This window comes from Nipponia nippon, unplaced genomic scaffold, assembly GCF_047370975.1.
Source record: "Nipponia nippon isolate SJK-2023a ecotype South Korea unplaced genomic scaffold, ASM4737097v1 scaffold_1, whole genome shotgun sequence".
In the NCBI taxonomy this organism is placed as follows: domain Eukaryota; kingdom Metazoa; phylum Chordata; class Aves; order Pelecaniformes; family Threskiornithidae; genus Nipponia; species Nipponia nippon.
In genome coordinates this window covers 90,345,379-90,365,602 of record NW_028262290.1, presented here as the reverse complement: position 1 = coordinate 90,365,602, position 20,224 = coordinate 90,345,379, and the positions used below count along the sequence as shown (strand labels likewise).

The 20,224-nt window shown below is 43.6% G+C and overlaps 1 protein-coding gene across 1 annotated transcript in view; it reads right to left on the bottom strand.

The window, feature by feature from the left end:
- The window catches only part of CDH20 (cadherin 20), a 125,266-nt gene that overhangs the window by 9,528 nt on the left and 95,514 nt on the right, over positions 1-20,224 (bottom strand). The window contains exons 4-10 of the mRNA XM_087737052.1: positions 19,080-19,199; positions 15,347-15,514; positions 13,305-13,492; positions 8,424-8,677; positions 4,736-4,872; positions 2,089-2,210; positions 80-197 (exon numbers count right to left, since the gene is read on the bottom strand). Coding sequence (XP_087593178.1) covers positions 80-197; positions 2,089-2,210; positions 4,736-4,872; positions 8,424-8,677; positions 13,305-13,492; positions 15,347-15,514; positions 19,080-19,199 — 1,107 coding nt within the window. The remainder of the gene's footprint in view (positions 1-79; positions 198-2,088; positions 2,211-4,735; positions 4,873-8,423; positions 8,678-13,304; positions 13,493-15,346; positions 15,515-19,079; positions 19,200-20,224) is intronic.

Sequence of the window (20,224 nt, the reverse complement as noted above, 5' to 3'; positions counted from 1 at the left end):
ACTGTAAGTCATAGTCTCTCAAGTCCAACTCAGGCATTAGAAATTAGAGTAGCTAACTGTCTGTGTCCACTCTGATTACCTTGATTGTCCCTTAGAGTAAAGTTGGGGTTGTTGGCTGCCTCCGGAGCCAGGCTGTAGTAGAAATGCTGACCCTCCTGTGGGTCATCCCTGTCGATGGCGCTCACTGTCTGGATCAGCTACGGAATATGAGAACAAAGCAGAAACAGGTAAGAAGCAAAATATATATAATACAAATAAACAAACATAACATATATTTATATATATATAAATATAAGCAACTGGAGCATTTGAATAAAACTGTCTTGCAGAGGTACAATAGATAAATCAAGAAGAGACTCAAAACCTTGCAGGCTTCATTTATTTTGCTATGATCATGCAAATCACTTTTAAACAAAGGAGGAGATAGTATGTTTGCTTCAAATAACAGACACTTTTCTCTCATGCATCCCTGTCGTCTGTTGCATGTTTCTGTTTTCTGTTGAGGGCCCAGGGTATTCAGAAGATTCATTGTGCATTACAGAGTTTGTAAGAAAGCCCATACTTATTTTCAGCTTCATTTTGCAGGTAGAAAAGGACTTCAGGTTGATTATTTTATCACTCTTTTAATTTTAAATCAATTAAATTCTTCCCAAGATGTCAGTGGAAAAGAGAGAAAAGGCAACCATGCAGACACTCTGCATATGCAATAAATAACACCATGGAAAGAAACTAAGACAATGCTCAATCCAGAAAGAGATTTGTCACCTCACCTATAGAGGCTTAAGTAAAGTAGATCTAACAGCTTGAAGCACAGTGAGCTATAGCTCTGTCTGAATAAACATTCTGACATCTTTTTAGACAAGGAGTAAATCTTCACCTGGATTTTTACATTCAAAAGTTATTTTTGGATTCAAAGGCAAATGACAGACCCATAAAGCCTTATTCACCACCTTAAAACTGATTTCAGAGCTTTTCAAAATGTGGCAACAGAATTTGGCTTTCTCCACTGAAGGAAGCAGTCCAAATTAGCGTGAGTTTCATGGAACGCTTATTATTTAGGATACGCACCCTTCAAAATCAGGAAAAAGGCTAGGCAATGATTTCTATTCCCTATATTATTAAGGACCTCTGTGAATTAGTGAGGTGAAGTTATCCTGTATATGATAGTTATGAGGACATTTGTCCCAGCAGTGAGTAGCTATTTCATTCTGCTTCACAGCAAGCTGGGAGAAGCTTCAGCGAACACACAGTGATATTGCTAGCATAATTTTTCCTTCACAAGTCATGAGCGGTGCATCTATGTGTTTCAACTATGCGAGTCAGCTTTGCATTAGGAGACACAAGTCCCCACTGTGCACCCTGAATGGTGAAGCTCCAGGTCTCCTCCCCACAAGCGATCAGCAGTAGAGCTTGCACCAGCTCCAGCGAGGGAGAGCTCGTGCCCATCTGTGACGCAGGCAGACCTTATTCAAGGGCATTGATGGAGTTTTGGAAGGGAGAGGAGCAAAGAGGCTTCACTGTTTGCTTGGAGGTGCTGGTTTACAATCTGCAGAGCGGGAAGTCCTGTGTTGCCTTTGACTCTCTCATCTCCAGTTCACAGCAGAACAGATTCAGTTTGGCACCCCTTTGAAGCTGACATAGTATGTTATGTCCAGCTCCCGTGAGTCCAGGGGTGCTTAAGGCTCTTATAAATAGGGTCTTTTAACAGTAAGCCTTGTCTGTCACACGTGGGCTGGGCTGACTCCATGGCACTTCTCATCACACTTCTCCTCTCTTTGTTGCTGCTACAGGCCGCACCGGGTGTTTCCTTGCTGGCACCTGCCCAAGGGAGGGCTTCATTTCAGCCATGAAGTGTATTTCACAGTGAGCCTGGAAACTACTGCGGGAGGAAAAAGAGGTGCTGTATACGATGCTAATCCCGGTGTGATGTGCTTGCCTTCGGAAAGCAGCACAGACAGCTGCTGACGAGAGTTCAGATGAAATGCATGGTTAGCTGAGCCCTCTTTCCAACGCTCACCCTTGCTGGCACGCTGTCTCTGCGTAGGACAGCATCCCTTCCCAACCCCTGGCGTTACTAGCATTTCTCACCTGCCCCGCTTTGGCGTTTTCACAAACAAAAGCTTCATAAAACCTTGCAAACTCTGGCGCGTTGTCATTCACATCCAGGACTTTCACTGTCACGGAGACGCTGCCCACCTGCGAGGGGTTGTCTGGAAGGAGGAGGCACAACATAAAGAAAGGCAATATACAGGAAGGTGAAGGGGCTGCTCCTCACTCTGCTCAAGAGGTAAGGCAGCTTTTTTGCTACTGACTCACGTAAAATGACATTTTCCCATCTCAAACTGCGGTTGCTTGTGGGTTGTGTGACTCGGAGTAAAGTTGCAAATGCTGCTCTCCGTCTATCCTGGCTTCCCATTTAATCACATCTTTTCCAAACAAAGTCAGTGAAAGACTTCAACCTGGTTCAGTCCAATGGGGGTATTTCTATAACAAAAGTTTTAGACAATGCCCCGTATTTTTTTTGTTGCCCTTTGACTGGGCAATACTGTTTGTTGAGCCTCGGTACTGCTGGCACAAATTAGGAAAGGACTCTTTTAAGGATAGGCTTGTTATTTAAAGTGTGTTGGAAATGGTAGTTCTGCAGTTCAGCTATGTTTTTGCTCAGAATTTATGTTCCTTGAACTCAAAAATAGTGTCAAGTCTTTGATACTTTGTACAGGGGGGTTTAAAATGTAATAACACATGAAATTGTACAGAAAAGCTTTCACTGAAGCTTAAAATTGCAATGAAAATTTTACATTCTGCATGACATCATTTGTGATATGTCCGTCCCACTGGTTGATTAGCTTTCTTTGCCAGTAAATCCATACATCATTTCACATAACTTCACATGTGATTTCCAAACTAAGCAGCCACAGAATAATTTTTTTGCACTGTTTTTCTGCCCCAAAACATCTTTTTTTCCCTTATTTAATGATAAAAGGAAACTCTAAGCAGAAAGAAAAAAAAGGAATTTATTATTAAGAGGTCAGAAAAGGTGCAAAAATCCAGAAAATTCTTAAAAATTAGTGTTCTCATCTTTTTAGCCATACTACTTCGTGCATTTATCTCCAAATATATCTCCCTTTATAGCAAGAAATTATATGCTCATATAAACAATAGAGAATTTTCTTATACTCTGGAATTTTCTTAAATGTTCAGTGTGCTGTATCCATAACATGTGTCACATTGTATCATTGAGATAATACTCTTAAACTACATTGTTTCTCCCTAGTTTATAATTTAATCCTTCAGCTTCCCACATATCCATACATATCTTGCTAACACACCTGTCATTGTGGCAGATGAATGTCTGCATTTACACTCTTAGTAATATTGATCTAACTTTTAAAACTAGGAGATGTATTCAGGAGTGCACAACTACGTTTTTTAAACTCTTCGCTAAATTAAAATATTGTGCTGCACATGTACAGAGCAAAACTGACAGAGGATTGACGGATGAGTGAAAGGAAGACATGCCTTCATATTGCTCTCACCCTCGAGTGCTGCTACAGGGGCAGCTTTTACAGACTCCTGAGTGTATGTGGATTTACATGGAATTGCAATGGCCATTGGTGCCTGAAAATAAAACTAGCATCAAAATAGATGGGGGTGAGATCCCATCACGCCACCAGCCCCCCTCACTACTAAAAAAGGGACAGAAAGGCATCGTATGCTGGAACAGCCCGCAAACACATGGCAGAGTCACCCTGACTCTTGTGAAATATTCCCTCTGCTAACTTCAAGTTGGCTGATTGCATTTTGGGCAAGCTTCTTGAAACTTTTTTCCTCTCAAATTGTGCCATATCTCTGGTACAACCTGGATGTGCAGGGAGCTCCCTCAGACATGAGGAATGACTCAGCTATTGGCAGCAAGCTTCTGAAAAACTGCTGCCCCTCAGCAGATGAACTGAGATCCTGAGCAAAAGCTCTGTGGACCCAAGAGATTTCAGGTGAAGGTTGGGTGAACCTTTTATTTTATTCGCTTATATATCCCAAGCTTCTTTATGAAGCTCACATCTGTTAGTGTTTCAAACTCAGCTGAATTTTTCATACTGACACTATGAAATGATCAGCATCTCCTTGTTCTCATAGCCTCAGTAAATACCTGGCATGGGTGAATCCTGAGCTGAGTTTTAGCTCATTGTAAAACCCAAAAGCATAACAAGTTCAGCGTACTAGAAGATCCCAAAGCACTCTGGCCCAAATTATTTATGCAGCAAGCAGATGGTGATGACATTTACTTGCTGCTGAACCAGAGCAGATTTCAACTAGTGACCTAGCAGTGTAGGATCATTGCTGCCTACCAGTCCCTGCACCACTCAATCCTCCCAGGTAGGACTGGCAGCTCTGGCAGCTGTGCAGCCTTTGCAGCATCTGCTTTAACTGCCTAGCCCTTCTGAAGAGACAGAGCTCTTGCAGAAACACATCAGGAAGAGTTTTAAATAAATCCCTGGAATACTAATGAATTGAAAAAGCAGCACTCTGCCAGCCTCTACTCCTCCCTCCACCCTGTGAAAAAGAGCATAAAAAATAAATAAAATGCAGTATTCGCTTGTTCATGTCAGAAGAGTAATTCAGTTAATACGGATTCCCACTCAGTGCATAAGGACATGTGAATTGCTGAATTCAGGTCTCTCAGTCTGCTTTGTCTATTGTATCTCTTTAATCTATGTACAGTCTGCATTCTCCTTACTCAGCTCCACAGCCAGCACAGTGATGTTGTGCCAAGAAACATCCTCCCGGTCAAGAGGTCTTGCAGTCATCAGTGCTCCTGATGTAATGTCGACATAAAAGAACCGCCCCGGATCACTGCTCCTGTCAATCGAGTATCTGCAAGAGTACATATTAAAAATATCATGCAACCCTTGTGAAAACTGTGTGTTATAGCCAAAGAAGTACCCTAGCAATATGAATAAATACCCCAGCAATGAGAATACTGTCATAAACAGCAGATCCACATTCTTCCACAACCTAGTTATGTGCTCCATTGACTTGTACAGGTACAGAGTGGGATGCTCGAAAAACGAGGAGTTCATGTGGCTAACAGCATTTAACAGTGAGTATTGCTTGGATGGAGCTGGAAGACAGGAAGATTTAGAGGAAGAAGCCTCAAAGCAAGGCACAGCTCAGCACAGGAACATCTGCTTTACAGAGAAAAATCTGTCAGTGAGGAGTGTGATTGCTTTTTTCTAAGCAAAATAATTATGCCCTTTCCTTGGGCACAGTTCAGATAGGATGAAAATGACTTTATATCAGCTCGTTCTCTGGGCACTTAGGAGGATGACGAGGAGGAACCGTTCCCTTTCTTGTGCCTTTGTATTCTCTCCTCCTTCAGGGGAATAAACTCTACCTGCATCCTGGACCATCCTACTGATTGAGCCATGTCAGTGCAAGGGGGATGATGACTGGCTTTCTCACATCATCCAGCCAGAAAAACAGCTCCCTCTGAGAGGCTGATTCATCATAATTACTGAACCTGCCTGGCCAATATGTCAGTTTAATTCTGGGAACAAGCTTCTCGCACTCAGGAGCAGGGGAGTGTGGTGGTACCTGCAGGCCAGAAAACTCGGGCAAGGAAGCAGCTGATTGACAGCTGTCACTGATGTACTCAGTCAGAGGGACTGTTTCGCAGGGTGTGTAAAATAATCAATACCTGTCGTATGCGTCACCTTGCTCTTAACAGCAGTTTGTACAGGTTGCCTTCCTAGCTAGCTATGTTGGCATGGTAAGAGATCCTTTGGCAAAAGCCACGCATGCGCTTATGTAAATGCCACAGCCTAGAACAGAGCCCAGACTTATTCTCATTTTTGTTGGTTCTTTCTTTGAAGTTGATGGGAATTGAAAGCATCGGTCATAACGGATGCTGAATGGGACTTGTTATTCTGAATTTTCTCTTTTCAGCACAAATGCATTTACTGGAACAAGCATGCCAGCCTGATCTTTATAGAGGCAGTTATTAAACTGGGATATAAAATAATATTGCGCTATGTTGTTGGGAAATTCTTTTACACTTTTTTTCACAAAAATCAAAGAGGGTGGGATGGCAGGTTTTCTTCCCTTTCCTTCCCTTCCCAGTCCTTCCCATCTCTTCTTAAATAAAGAGATTTCTGAGGCATTTGATTTATTTAGGAAATAAGTATGAGTGTTGCTATATATTGCTATGATAATTATTCTTGTATGAGGCCTATAAAAAGAATTTCTGACAGTTTAAGGATAACGAGTATCTGAAATTGAATATGGCCTTTGGATTAGTGGTGCGGTATTAATCACTGGTGTCAAGAGGCACAGGTGGAGTCTTTGCCTGGATTCTCCACATATAAGTTCTCCTGTTAATAATACCTGCTCCTTCACACTCGCTTCCACTGTACTATCTAGGTAATGTTCCTGAATTGCTTAACAACAATCACGGCATATTTCCAGCAATCAGAATCTCACAGTGTGGGAGTCCAGATACAGGATGCTGGGAAAATGAGGATTTGAGAGTTGCCTGTGTTTAGTGAGCCCTTCTGAAATGTGTCCTGGCTTTTCCATACTTGAAAATACGGCAAAAGGAGGGGGTCAGATCACATTTTTAATTTCAGTTGGATTTCATCTTGTGTAACAAAATACGTATCTGGGATTTTGTTTTTCTTATCTTGGCTTGCCCTGTGCAAAGTGAATGCAGAGCAAGCCTAAAGCATTGCCAGACTGATACTGCACAGAGCTGGCATGGATGGAGGAGACCACATAAGAGGCAAGCAGAACCAATTCTTAACATTTGCATTTTAGATAGCACTGCAAATGGTATTTATTCTTTTTTTCCCTGTTTCCTCTACCCTAATCATTTGCTTTTGTACATACAAGGTGTGGGGGAGGCAGGAGGGAAGGATGGAAGAAAGACTGGAAAATGGGAAGGGAGGAAAATGGGAAGAAAAAGAGGAAGAAAGTTGGGAAGGAACGGAGTTACAAAGGAGTTTGTGCATATTTGCAGCTTTTTTTAATATATCTTTGGTGATGCATTCTGTGCTTTGTAGAGTGCTATTTCATCAAGGGTAGTCACTGGAAAGCTCTGAAGAAAACTAAGAAAAACCTCATTAAAAATAACAATGAACACTTCTACCCTCTGATAGTCTGCAGAATTATTCTTATACTATTTTAAGCAGATTAGCACAAAGCTGTTTGCACTGCAGTGTTTGGATAATGCTAGACAGTAATCAGCAAAATAGGATGCAAGTGGAAAAAAGTTTAAGGTAATGAAATTGTGATGCAGACAGTATAATACTTAGTTTTATGGAAGAATTTGAGACAATGTCGTGAGAAGTATGATAACCTTATAATGTAGGTAGAAAAGACAGGTATATTAAGGTAGCAGAGATGAAAAAAAAATAATTAGAGCAGCAACACAGAAAGCAATATCATTAAGAAGAATAGGCTTTGTGTCTGCCCAGGTCTCCTAGCTGAAGCCCACAGAGTTGCTTATATAGATTTAACTTTCTTCAAAAACTCCAAATACTTGACGTTTTGACTCCCTCCTGTATTCCCCAGGACTGCTCCCGAACACAGGCAATTCAGAAGCTGGACTGACACAAGGTTAGGCAAACAGTAGCTAAACACCCAAAGCATTTCTCAGATGAGAGAAGGAGCCGACCTGCTGGGATTATTAACTTGCAGTCACCTGGAGCTTGTGCAGGTTGTGAAAATTAGTATGTGGCCTGGCCTCAGACAAAAACAGTCTTTTCTGATAAACTGGGCTGACTTGGCAGCCACTACGTAAAACAGTGCTGTGATCATGCAAATCTGCTCCTTTGGCTCCTTGTTGAGTTGCAGCTACGAAGCTCCCCTGGCTGTAAATACAGCTTCACCTTTCTTAAATCCTTATGGGAATATGTAGTTCTGCAGCTTTGACCAGACACTATATAATTTAGTGGTTCATGAATATTTATTAGTATGCATTCAATCTACTCCAAAAGTAGCTGTGTATTTGAGCTGTTGACAAAGGCAGGCTTTGAAACAGAAGGGAGTGAGAGGAGAAGTGAGTTGATTACCTTCCCCTCGGTATGGCAGCAGATTCTTAGCAATGCTGTCAGGTTTTGGGCCAGCAAAGGCACGAGAGTCTCGGGTTTGTTTTTAACGTACGCTATGAGGACATGCCTGACCAGTTCATAGCAATGCTGGATGCAGATGTCCTCCACACCACAGAAAAGGCAAGGGTGAGCTCCTGCATTGCTTTGGCAGTCGTAAGCAGAGCCCCTCGGTGTGTGAGATCTGGTTTGACTAAACCTACTGATGACTACTACAGGCTAAAAAGAAAGACAGTTTCTCCTGTTTCAGCCCCATCACTGCCACACCAACCAAAAGTACCAGGGAGCGCTCCTGGGGGAATACGCAAAGAGAGGACAGACCTGATCGAGTTGTTGGTCACATCCGGGTCCTTGGCAGAAATGATCTGTATGGTGGTTCCAATCTCCACATCCTCGGGCACTTCCACAAAGTAGAAGCTGGGCTCGAACACAGGAGGCTCGTCCACGTCCTCCACGCTGATGTGGACGGTGGTGGTGTCGCGGAAGGGACCCAGGTTTAGGAACCGCATTTCTAGGTGGGGGTTGGCACCCTCTACTTTCAAGGTGTAGCTTTTCTTGCTCTCAAAACTTAAAGGCTGAGGAGAAAAAATAGATCTAGCATTAGGCACACTGAGCCTAATGATTTAGGCCATATATTTTTAATTTTCAGAAGTAAATATGCCCTGTAATATAAACTGATGCTTCTTTTTTTAAAATAAATCTTTACCGTGATTTTTAATCATAAGAGTAACAAAGATAAATATTTGCAGATGGAGACAAAGCATCAAGTGACAGTAGGATTAGGAATGACACTGTCTACATCTTTTTTTTTTTTCTTTTTTAATTTGACAGTTGAACTGAAAAAGCCAGGACAGATATTTGCAGATCATTTCAGAATACATATTCTTTCTTTCTTCTTGCTGAAATGAAAATAAAAGCGGATGCACCACCACTGCGTTGTGACTCACACAGTGTGTTTCATTCCACTCTGGGGGAAAAAAGGCAGAAACAGACAGTATGGGAGCACCCAAAAATAAGGTAAAGATACGAAGAGTCGGTTCCTCAAAAATGGGTCCTGGTGGCAGGGACAAGGGTGCTCACACGTGAGGCGGAGGTCCCAGTTAGGATCCTCTTTTCTCCCTGGTGAGATCAGGCTCTTTTCTCCAGAGCACCCATCTGCCAAGCTGCTAAAGGGCTCCAGTGGGAGCCGGGGACACGGTCAGCCTCTCTTGCGGGATCCTGCTCCAGTCTGTATCAGTAATCCATCCTTTCAAGAAGCAGGGTTTTTCACCTCCTCGGTCAGTCCCCTAAACACAGGTTCACAGTCTAGGTGTGCTGGGTGATTTGAATCTCCTCCCTGCCTAGAGAACAGTTTAATTTCAAAGCACTATGAGCTACCCCTGACCTCTTCCTGCGGCAGCCCTTCCACTTTGTATAAAATACTCAAGTATTATTTGAAACAAGGAGTGGGCATGACTCTTTTTTTTCCTTTTCTTTCCTGGGATAATGGATCAAGGGGGACAGCTTCCTCTGTTAGTAGTTTCATGAATTTGATTTCCTTTCTAGATGAAATGACTTATTTGATGAACATGGATATAGAAATAATTGATGCTGGCACTGAACTTTTCAATAAATTAATTTTTCATCTCCCTTCCCTCTTCTTTTCACAGATCCCTGAAGAAAATAGGGCCTCTCCAAAACCTGCTTTGACTAAGTGGAGAATTCCATATTTAACGTGCCACTTACCAGTCTCGATAAGAGACGACTAAAAGCATCTGACAATGACAGCATGGAAAGATCATTCCACGACATACAAAAAATTTTCACCAGATGAAGTACACCTTAACAGAGGACACAGTCATACTTCTGAAGCTGCAGTTAGAAGTTGTAAGTAATCCCGCTGTGGTTAAATGGTCACAACCCTTTACTTGTATCATCTGGGGAGTTTTAATGCTGAAAACCAGCACAGCTGGATCCCCTTAGCTGGCACAGATCCTGAGCAAGACAAACCAGGAAAGAAATGTCCCTCAATTCCCAGCGGGACATACTCCTTTCTATTACATGAATGGCTTTCAAAACATGTGGGTTTATTCGTACATAGGGATTTGAGCATCATGTGTGGAACTATCACGCACGGCCTCAGTTCATTCAGACTCCAGCAAGATCACTGCTGTTCCCATCCAACACCTGTGTTTTTCCTATTCAGCTCTTTCTTTTTGAAGACCTACCACCAGACTGGGGTATGGAGATGGGCAGGAACACAGAGAAGGAGGAGGATGCCAAAGCAACCGGAGGACAAAGGTAGAAAGGTCATTACTGTAGCAGTGAAGTCCTCCTTGGCCAGTCATAACCCATCTCTTTTCTGCCCTGCTCAACAGCGCAGCCAGGAAATTCTGCAGCCATGAGATGTGTATTAGTTTAAGCAATATCAGCAGAAGTTTCACATGTTCAGGCATGGCAGGAGTCTGTATTACAGGCCTCAAAACACCCCCTGAATTCAGTGGAGGCTTCAGTACCTGTCTACTGCCACAACTGCTTCTTTCTTCAGAAGTGGAAACATTGCAGTGACATACAAAAGCTCACTCTTTCACAGCAAAATTACCAGTATGGAAGTCCTGCATAGGAACGCCTGACAAAAGACTGGAGCTCTTGAAATTACAAAAACTAGAACTCATTCAGCTTTTAGTACACGGGGTTAAGGAATAAAGTCTGGAATGGGAACTGGGTTTTTTTTTGCACTGGGGGAGATGATGGTCCAGTGTTACTGGAGATGCTGTTCAGCGATACACTAAGAACTGTGCAACCTGTAGCAGCAGGTACAGCTGACCTGAAACTTGCTCCTGCTGCCCTTAGTTCCACCTGTCAGTGACTAATGCAGGCATAGCATTTGTCAGCAAGGATTTACCTAGGTTTACAAACATATTACTCATTACTGCAGAGTCATTATGGTCTACCAGTTGCATATTTATGCATTGTAAAAATAGCAATAAAATATATTCACATGACCAAGCAACACTTACGGTCCATCTGGCAAGGAATGTGCAATGCCAAGCTGTCTAAATGTATACTAAGAAAGAGGCCATTATATTACATGGTTTCTCATGTGAAGAAAACTGCATGAGAAACATTGCATGTACACTAAAAAGCTAAGTTATAAAAAAAGCAGTTAAATCACAGGAACACTTAATAGCCATAAACCCCAACTACATTAGGAAAAGACATAATCACCTATAATGATCAAGTTAGAAAAATGAGAAAAATCAGACAAGTGTGCTAGACCATCACATTTTTTATGCTCCTGGGTTCAGACCCCCTTAGTTTGCCTTGGACTCCTTCATCGTCAACCACGGCTTTCCCTCCTGATCCTCTCACGCGCCAATGCCTCAACACTGCTGCCCCCTCATTAGATTTGTCTTCCACGGGTGCGTTCAAACCTCTTTCCAACACCGGTCCCATGGGGAGGGCAAGCAGATTGCCTTCTCCTGCGAACCGAGCATGCTGCAAAACACATCCGAGAGGACTGCTGAGACAGGCACCGAGCGGTGCTCCACGCAGGTGGAATTGAGCAGGAGCCGCTGTGAGAAGGCGATGGAGCGGGCAGCGGCTGGGGAGGAGGGCAGCGCGGGGCTCCCCGGGTGCCGGGCTCCGTGCTGGCTGTGTGACCCACCACCCTGCCTCCCAGGGGCAGTGCAAAAGCGAGGGCAGGGGGCAGGGAGAGGCTGTCACCGGGGTGAGTATCAGCCTCACAGGCAGGGAGCCTGGAAGGCGCTGTGATTCCTCAGGAGACACTCAACATTTTGCGGAATTTGTGGGCTGAGATAAGCGGCCACAAGATTGCAAGCAGTGGTCTTGTCTGTAACTGTAAATTCTGACTTTTTGATGCCCATGATAGAAGTACTAGTTATTTTGTTTGGTAAATCTGCCTAGAAAAAATGAAAAGGAAAGTTTTGCTTTCTCTCTGGGTTTAAAAATTCTCTCTCTCCTTCCCCCCATTTTTATATCCTTTCCTATCAACACCAGTTGATTTTTTTTTTTTTTGGTTGAGTAGATCCAAAGGACAACTTTCCTAATGTTTGACTATTGATAATCATAACATTACAAAAAGCTACAGGCATATATAGAATTTTATAAACATTTATGTACAGTATAGATGGATACCAGTCTGGTATGATTGATGCCACAAATTTTTATAACTCCTCCTCCTGACATACATGAACATCTAGTAAAACTGTATACATAATAACAAAAGTCAAGCTTATTGACACATTTACTCCAAGGAAAGTATTTTCTTTCATCAATAAATGTGTGAAAAATTACATTAGAGTTTGCATTCAACATCTAGTTCATTCCAGCAAAAGGACTTAAGCACGTGCTTAACTTTAGGGACTAGTGCGCATAGACAAGAGTTGGAGAAAGGTGACCATAAATACATGCTTAAATGCTTTGCTGTAAGACATAGAGGCTTGCAGGGTCAAATCTCTCCCATGTGTTGTTCCATTTTAGTGCACAATTTAGTCCCAGACTATTTAAATGAAGACTATACTTCCTTATTAGTACACTAGATATGCTTAGGCAGAAATATGGTTACAATTTCATAACCTACAAACAGAGTTGAACTTCTAGCATTTATGTAAGATTGTAGAATAAATATCCTATAGCAGGGAGTCTAAGCAAAATATTTCAGTCCTTTCTGCATAGCCTGCGGTACAGAGTACTAGCAGTTTCACAGCTGCCATTTTAGAGACAGCTTCTTCTTGCCTAATTAGCATTTATGGATCTTCAAGCAGCAATTAAAAAAAAAACTGCCTGGGTTTTATTGGTTTATAAATAATTCTAAGGCATGCTTTATTATTTTTTGTGGGACACCGGAGTGAAAAATGTGTACAGTTCAAATGCAAATATTGATCTAATTTCTTGCATTGTAGGATAATTAAGCTACAGAGAATATTTAAATAGATAAATAGTGAATCAGAACATTCCTTTGGTGGGAAAAGACATGTTTATGCTAATTCTGTCCCCACTTTTTAAAGGTTGCTCCTAGGAACACAGTCTGCTTTCATATTTTAGCAATGAATGTTAAAGAAATTGTGTTTTATAGCAGGAAAGGGGCTACTGTCATGTAATGGGAACCACGTTACTGCAGGCGTAAGGGAATATTGCACACATAAAATGTAACCAGGACTGTTAGCCATATAAATTACTATAAGAAGGAAACTTTACTACCTTTCTCACAGTTATGATGCCAACTTGGTAATTAGGATCAGTGTTAATATCAAAGACATCCAGTCCGTCTCCATCCACAAGGCTGTATTTCATCTCCGCATTAATGCCTTCGTCCAGGTCTTTAGCAACCACGCGGCCCACGGTGGAGCTGACAGGAGCGGACTCCAGCACACTCATCTGGTAATGCTCTGGCACAAGCAGTAGAGAGGGAGAGGGGAGCAAAAAACCAAGCTGTGAAACAGAACCAAACACTGCACAGCGATGCAAAGAGTAGATCAGGGCAGGCCACAATACGGCGTAGGCTGCGGGGAGTCTCTAGTACCTTTCCCAAAGCTGCAACAGCGATGTGATTTCCTTTAAAAAGCCCCAGCCAGACTGAATTGCTTGGAAAATTTTATTTAGGTGTTTGTCATATCAACAGGTTTGTTCAACAGGTTCTTTTCAAAACAGCAATATACCTGAAAATGGGAACTTCAACTAGAAAAATAGGGCAATTAACACCAGTACTGTTGCAGCCATGATATAAAGCAGGATATGAAAGAGATTTAATAGGACAAGCATCTTTGATTAGATCAGCTTGTACAGTGGAATAAACACACAAGTTTTGACCACCGCTAATCCTTTCTCAAGTCTGCATAAACTTCTTTTCCCCCCTGAACAAGGCTTTGAGAGCTCAGAAGCTCACCTGCTTCTTCCAAATTTATCAGTTACTCTATTAAAATATAGTACTTCTCCCTACAAACCCTGTCTTGAGCACATTTGGTGCATCACTAATTTGCTTAGCAGCTATTCTAAAAACGTGTTTCAAAAATGTAAATGTTATATCTAAAATACTTCTCTGCCATCATACTTTATGTTCAGACCTTCCTTGCAGCACTCTCTCTGTTAACTCCACCAATTATTGAAGTTTACAAGGCAGAATAACACCAAGGATGGGGCTTGATCTATTCTCATTTTTCTTAATCAAGAGTTTGATATCAAACAGTTACTATTCATGCCACTTTCAAAACAGGATTGGCAGTGGTGTGTGCAACAAATTGCTCTGACAGAAGAAGAAAAGTGGAAGTTGATGCTTCTTGCTGATCTTAGTGGAATGTTTTGATTTAGCAATGCAACAAGCAGAAACAGATGGAGAAGAAGAATAGCAACAAAAAGAACTGCAGGAGTTTTCATTTCTCAGCTAGATGAGAAAAACGGTAAAACCAAAATGGCTTGAGACTGATCTACACCACCAAAAGAATCAGCTTTCTTTAAAAAAAGAAAAAAAAGCAGATTCCTTGAAAGATTTAGTTCAATCAAACCTGAAAATCGTCTTTCAAATTTTTAACAGTAATATAGAATTATGTAGGTAAATTTGATCTAAAAGAATTTTAAAAAGAAAGATCAAAATATTGCAAATCTTGCTTTGAGATTCACTTCTGTAAATGCAAGGTAACATTTCTGATAAGAGTGGAGCTGCCTGGTTTTGCATTGCATTAACTGTGGCTGTTACATATCTTAGGGTTCAACTGTATAATTGTGAAGGCTAAGATGAACCTGTGCTGGAGAGCAGCATGTATGACAGCACACTCTACACCGGCAGCGCAGCTACCAGACGCTCCCCTGCAGCGGCCTGGCTGGAGCGTTGAATGAATTCTCTTTCAACTTCCAGCACCGCCACATGTCCCTGATTTGACAGACATCCTTTTGGAGACAGGATGAAAAGAGAATCAGGGCAGCAATTAGCAGCCAAAGGCAATGGCCATGAGCAGTCTAGGAACACAAAAAATGTCCTTCTTTCCTTTTTCTGTAAATTAATTTCCCACCCTTTAAACAAAGTGTTGGTTTTGATGATTTTTGGAGGTCAGAAACCTTTTCTGAAAGACAAGCTGGTGAATGCTCCATTTTGACATTTTCTGAAGGAAAGTTCCTTCTTCGATCCGAAATTCTGCCCATCGCTAATTGTGGCTGTCCTGAGTTTGACAATGGCTGCAAGGAGAGCAAACAGCATCCCTGTAACTCAGCCGCCCCTTTCTGCCCGTCCTGACGTGGCGGATACTCACTCTGTGGAAACCTGGGTGGGTTGTCATTGACATCAGAGAGGGTGATGTTGACTGTGGTTGTTCCAGCTAATCCTCCCAGCTGTCCACCCATATCCTTGGCCTGGATAATCACTTCGTAATATTCTTTTGCTTCTCGGTCCATGTTCATTAGAGCTGTTCTAATTAAGCCTGAGATTGAAGGGGGAAAGGGGTTTTGGGAACAAAAGAAATGGCAGTTAAAGAGTACACAAACAAGGCGGGATGGTCTTCCTCCTGCGCCTGTGTCAGGAACGAGACCAGACTCTGCGTTCGGTCTCGCCTTTTCTGGCAGAGGAAAACTCACCCAAATTAAATCTAGGTTAACAGAAGGTGTGAATTTTAAAGAAGCCCGGTTAAAATTCATCAGCTGTGGGGCAGGCTGTCTGCTCAAAACTAAAATGTTGCCTTCCAAGGGAGCTGGGAAAATATTTCAGGAACAGCGTGTGCTACGCTGAATTCAGGCCCTGCTCAGGATAACTGTGTCCGCACAAAGGCTGGAAGGGATGTGGTCAGTTGAAAGACACGCGAAGACGAGTTTTCCCGAGTGCCCTTACACACGCAGTCCTGGAGACAACCTGACATGAGCCCACGGGCTTTGCTCGGGTCCCTCGGGACCCGGGTTGGGGGCTACGAGAGCAGAATTTGGGGAGACAGATAGGTAACCGCGGCTCGGGCAGGTTGCTCCCGCCCCGGGGAGGGGCGGCGGGGGTGGCCCCCTGCTCCCCGCACCCTGCAGAGCCGCCCCTTTCCCTCGGCGTGCCGCTACTGCCAGAGGACATCAGGTGGCAGCAGCGCTTCTCTGATGGAGGCTGCGGGCCCGGGGAGGCGGCTCCCGCCGCCGGGGCCGCCGCGCCGCTGGGCGCTCCGGCCTCCTCCCGCGGCCCGCAGCCTCGGGCCTCTGCCGGCGGCCCGGCCTGGCCTCGCCCGAGCCGGAGGTGTCTGCCTCAGGGTCTGGGTGCTCCTCGTTCCCCGTGGGAGCCAGGTGTGTTGGGGAGCGCGCTCCCCGCCTTTTCGCCCCCGCTGAATCCAGCCCTTCCCCGTCCCTGTCCGTCGGGACGGAGGCGCGGAGGCCCGCGTTTAGAAGCTGTCACACCCCCCGGTCCTCCCGGCGCCACCCGTTCCTCACGGCCTCAGCCCCTCCTTGCCCACAGCCTGCCGGCAGCCCGCTCCTTTGCGACCCCCCGCCCGCTCGGCCGGCTGCGGGGCCGCCGGAGGGTCCCTGGGCGGGCGAGCAGCCGTGGCTGGGCTGCAGCCCGGGGAGGCGCGGAGCGGGACGCTTGCCAGGGCGCTGGCGGCCCTCGGCAGCCACGGGCTGTGACGCGTTTGGGGTGCCCTCCTCTCTGGGGGCGGGTGTGTGTCAGCCCCAGGCGCTACCAACGTACGGTACTTGCACATCAGGACGCTACTAACTTGAGTGATCTGCATGTAGTCTTTATTTTTAGCAGAAAGACAATGTATGGGTTTAATAAAAAAGCAGTAAAAAGAGATTGCGTTGGCAATTATCGCTGTATGTAGAAGGGAAGAAATGGTGACCGGTACTGAACAATTCACAGTGCACTATTTTAATCTTGCTACATGGAGTCCTTAAGAGCCTCATCCTGCAAAGTTGAGCGACTCCCATGAAGTGCTGTAGCTCCTCAACTCCCATGGATATAAATAAGATATGAAAGTGCTTTGCATTTTGGGAAGGATTTTCTCCATAAACGAATACTTTGTAGGGAATTTCCACTCTGGGCTTGGCCTTAATACGGAACAGGCTAGATCTAAAAAAAAACACGAGTGCCTAAAAAACCAGGCTCTGCTGTGCCTGTGTTTGGGGCCTCGGGTCCCTAGAGGAGGGCCAGTCCAAGACCCCAGGCCTCAGGGCCAGGTCAGGGTTCGTGCTCCTCCAAATGGGACCCAGAGGAGCAGCTGTGCTGAGCAGGGAGCCTCCGATGCTGCCGCACACAGCTGGTCAGCAAGGAAATACTGAGGATGGTGATGCATCTTAAACCATTCCTTAGGGCTATGGGAAAGGCTCAGATCCTCAGATCTTCCAAAATAAAGGTGCTGGTACCATTTCTTTCACCAAACTGAGTGAGGTTCGCTCTGTTAAAAAAAAGTAGTAAAGAGCAGAGGTGATGTCTTGTCTTTTCTGAATAGCCAGATGGTTTCTTGGGAAGTGGAAGACTTGGGGGCCTTTGCCTACTCCACCTGAGGGGGGTTAAATCCACGTTTTTTTACCTTCTAGGGGAATATGATCACGGACAGGCTGTAAAAGTATTCTGGAAAAAGGGAGGAGGAGGCTCTCAGCTTTCCTTTGATGTTGTGCCTTCACGTAGCACATTCGTTCGACACCTGTGAGGCCAGTGACAGAACAGGAACAGGAGCACGCTTCTGGAACCAAGAGGTTGTGTCAGGAGGTGAAGGATAAGGACCCCGACTGCTTCTAGCAGAGGAGTGTATTGGAATGGGTTGCCCACTATTGGGTGCTTTAATTACTACCCGTCAATATAAAGGAGCTGGTGATTGTTTATGCTCTAGCTCTGTTTTAGAAGAACGTGAGCCGCAATCGCATTTTGTGGGTTACCGAATCGTGCAGGTGGGTTTGCACTGGGGAAGCTGGTTAGAGTCCTGTGCCTGTGATGGGGAAACGGTTTCTGGCTCACAACTGTGCTTAGCCTAAATGGGTGCCTTGTTGCCCACTTGTAAAGGCTGAGGCAGCTCTGGACACGGCCAGAGATGCAGGTCTAAGTGACTGTGAAATTAATAAGTGGAGAAAAAGACCTTTTCTGGGTTAAATACCAATCAAGTACATGATTTTGGACTTAAGGGCCTATCTTCTGTATAAGTTGCACTCTAGCAGTTAAATCTGTACTGGATCTGACCCTGAATATTGCTGCTTTGCTTTCTTAGAAAACATTTGGTAGTTAGCAAATCTATGATTGTGCCCTTATTTGTCTGTCGTTAATAACCTGATTACAAACCGAACATTACTGTTTCATTTATATTGTAAAGAGTTGAGAAAATAACATGCCACATACAAATTTGTCTTTGGATAGAGCGCCTACTCCATAAACTGCTAACTTTCAGAATTGGCTTATGCAGTGTTTTTTCTATTTTGTCCCCTGGGGCTCAGCAATGACTATCATCTCATGAGTTTCTGACCTTAGCACTACAGATGCCCTTTAGAAACTGTCAAAACCTGTCAGATTCCTCTTTTGGATATAAACCTTGGATATACACAGAAAAAGAGAGAGAGAAAGCAAGGAAAGCAGAGAGGGTGTCCTATAGATAAATTTAAGGTTATTAACAAGAACACCCTTAGGTAAAACTACTCCAGATAACTGCATCCTTTAGCCTGCACTTTTCAGTCCTGGTTGGTTCTTTCCATAGATTGCTTTTTTCCACTAAGCCTTGTTACCAGCTAGATCTGCTAAAGACATTGTCGCAATGATAGAAGCCAACAAGAATATTTACGGCACCAAACCCACCCAGCTCCCGAGCTGCAGAATACGGTCATTCAGATGAATATATCACCGCAGAAAGCACGTCCTTCTCCTGGAGCTCATTACCACAGCCTTGCTTTAACCCTCACACAGTGCTGTTCTGTCTTGGCTCCAAGCCATAAAACTACATTTCTCTGACCACAGTCATGATGCACTGCCTTTTCTTTCTGCTTGAAACTTTTTCTTTCGGTTTTCACACTGCCTCATTCCCTGATGAAACAACATACCTGTCCGAGAGTCCACAGAGAAATATGGTTGTCCTTGGAGAATACTGTACACTACTCTTGCGCTGTTCCCATAGGTTGGGTCATCAGCATCTGTCGCTGTCACCTGGATAACAGAGGTGCCTGACAAAAAAACCCATCAGGTAAGACCTTGTGGGATAAAAAGCTGGCATGAAAAGTACACAGTTCAAAATAAATTGAAATGCCTAACGAGCTTTCCCACACCGAACAACAACTTCACTTGATGCTCATAGTGCTTGTACTTATTGCTCATACTTGTGTCTCATTAGCACTAAAGGAATTAATAGGCATAAATTCATCATGCGTCTATAAGAAGATATAAAAGAGCAAGTACTCTATGGACCACAGTTACAGAATTGCTGATCTAACAGTACTTCGTTATTGTTTGCAGAGAGCTGGTAGTTATATAGTGCTTGCTTCTTTTCCCCTTTTCTTGATTTTAAATATTATTTAAAGGCAGCTCAAATAAGGTCTATAGCTACGCTGACATAAATCACGAACTGCTGCAGTGGGCCGCCGGATGCTGTATGTTGACTAAGGGATGGAAATTGTACACAAATAGTGAGCGTGAAGGGATGTATCTCTGAGATAATCTCTCTGTGGGATTGCAGTTTACATTGCATGGCCTAAAGATTATACCCTGCTGAAGTGCCTTTTGGAACCCACACAGGTGGATATATATTTCCTTTCTTCAATTGGTTTTCAAGGTCTGCTTCCTCTGAAGCTAATAATGGCTTGCAGGTGATGTAATTTATCTAGAACAAGGAGAAGGTAAGGCATAACTGAAATATATGTGAGTTTTGACTCCTTAAAATGTCAGACAATGCCTTTATGAATGTATCTAGCCTTCTACATAATGTTTTGTGTTAGAAACAAATCCAGTGTTACTCGATACACATTGGAAAATAAATCCGAATTCAAGCTAGCCATTACCATTAAGAAACATTATTTCTGAATGGAACTTTTGGATTTGATGATTGTCTCTAACTTTATGTCAACATAATATTGAAGAATGAGAAGTTGAAGCATATCTGTAACTTAAGGACATGTGATTTATATGGTATTATCTCTGTAATGATGTCACAGAGCCAAAAAGCAATAAGCATCTTCAAAAGAAAGAAAAAAGT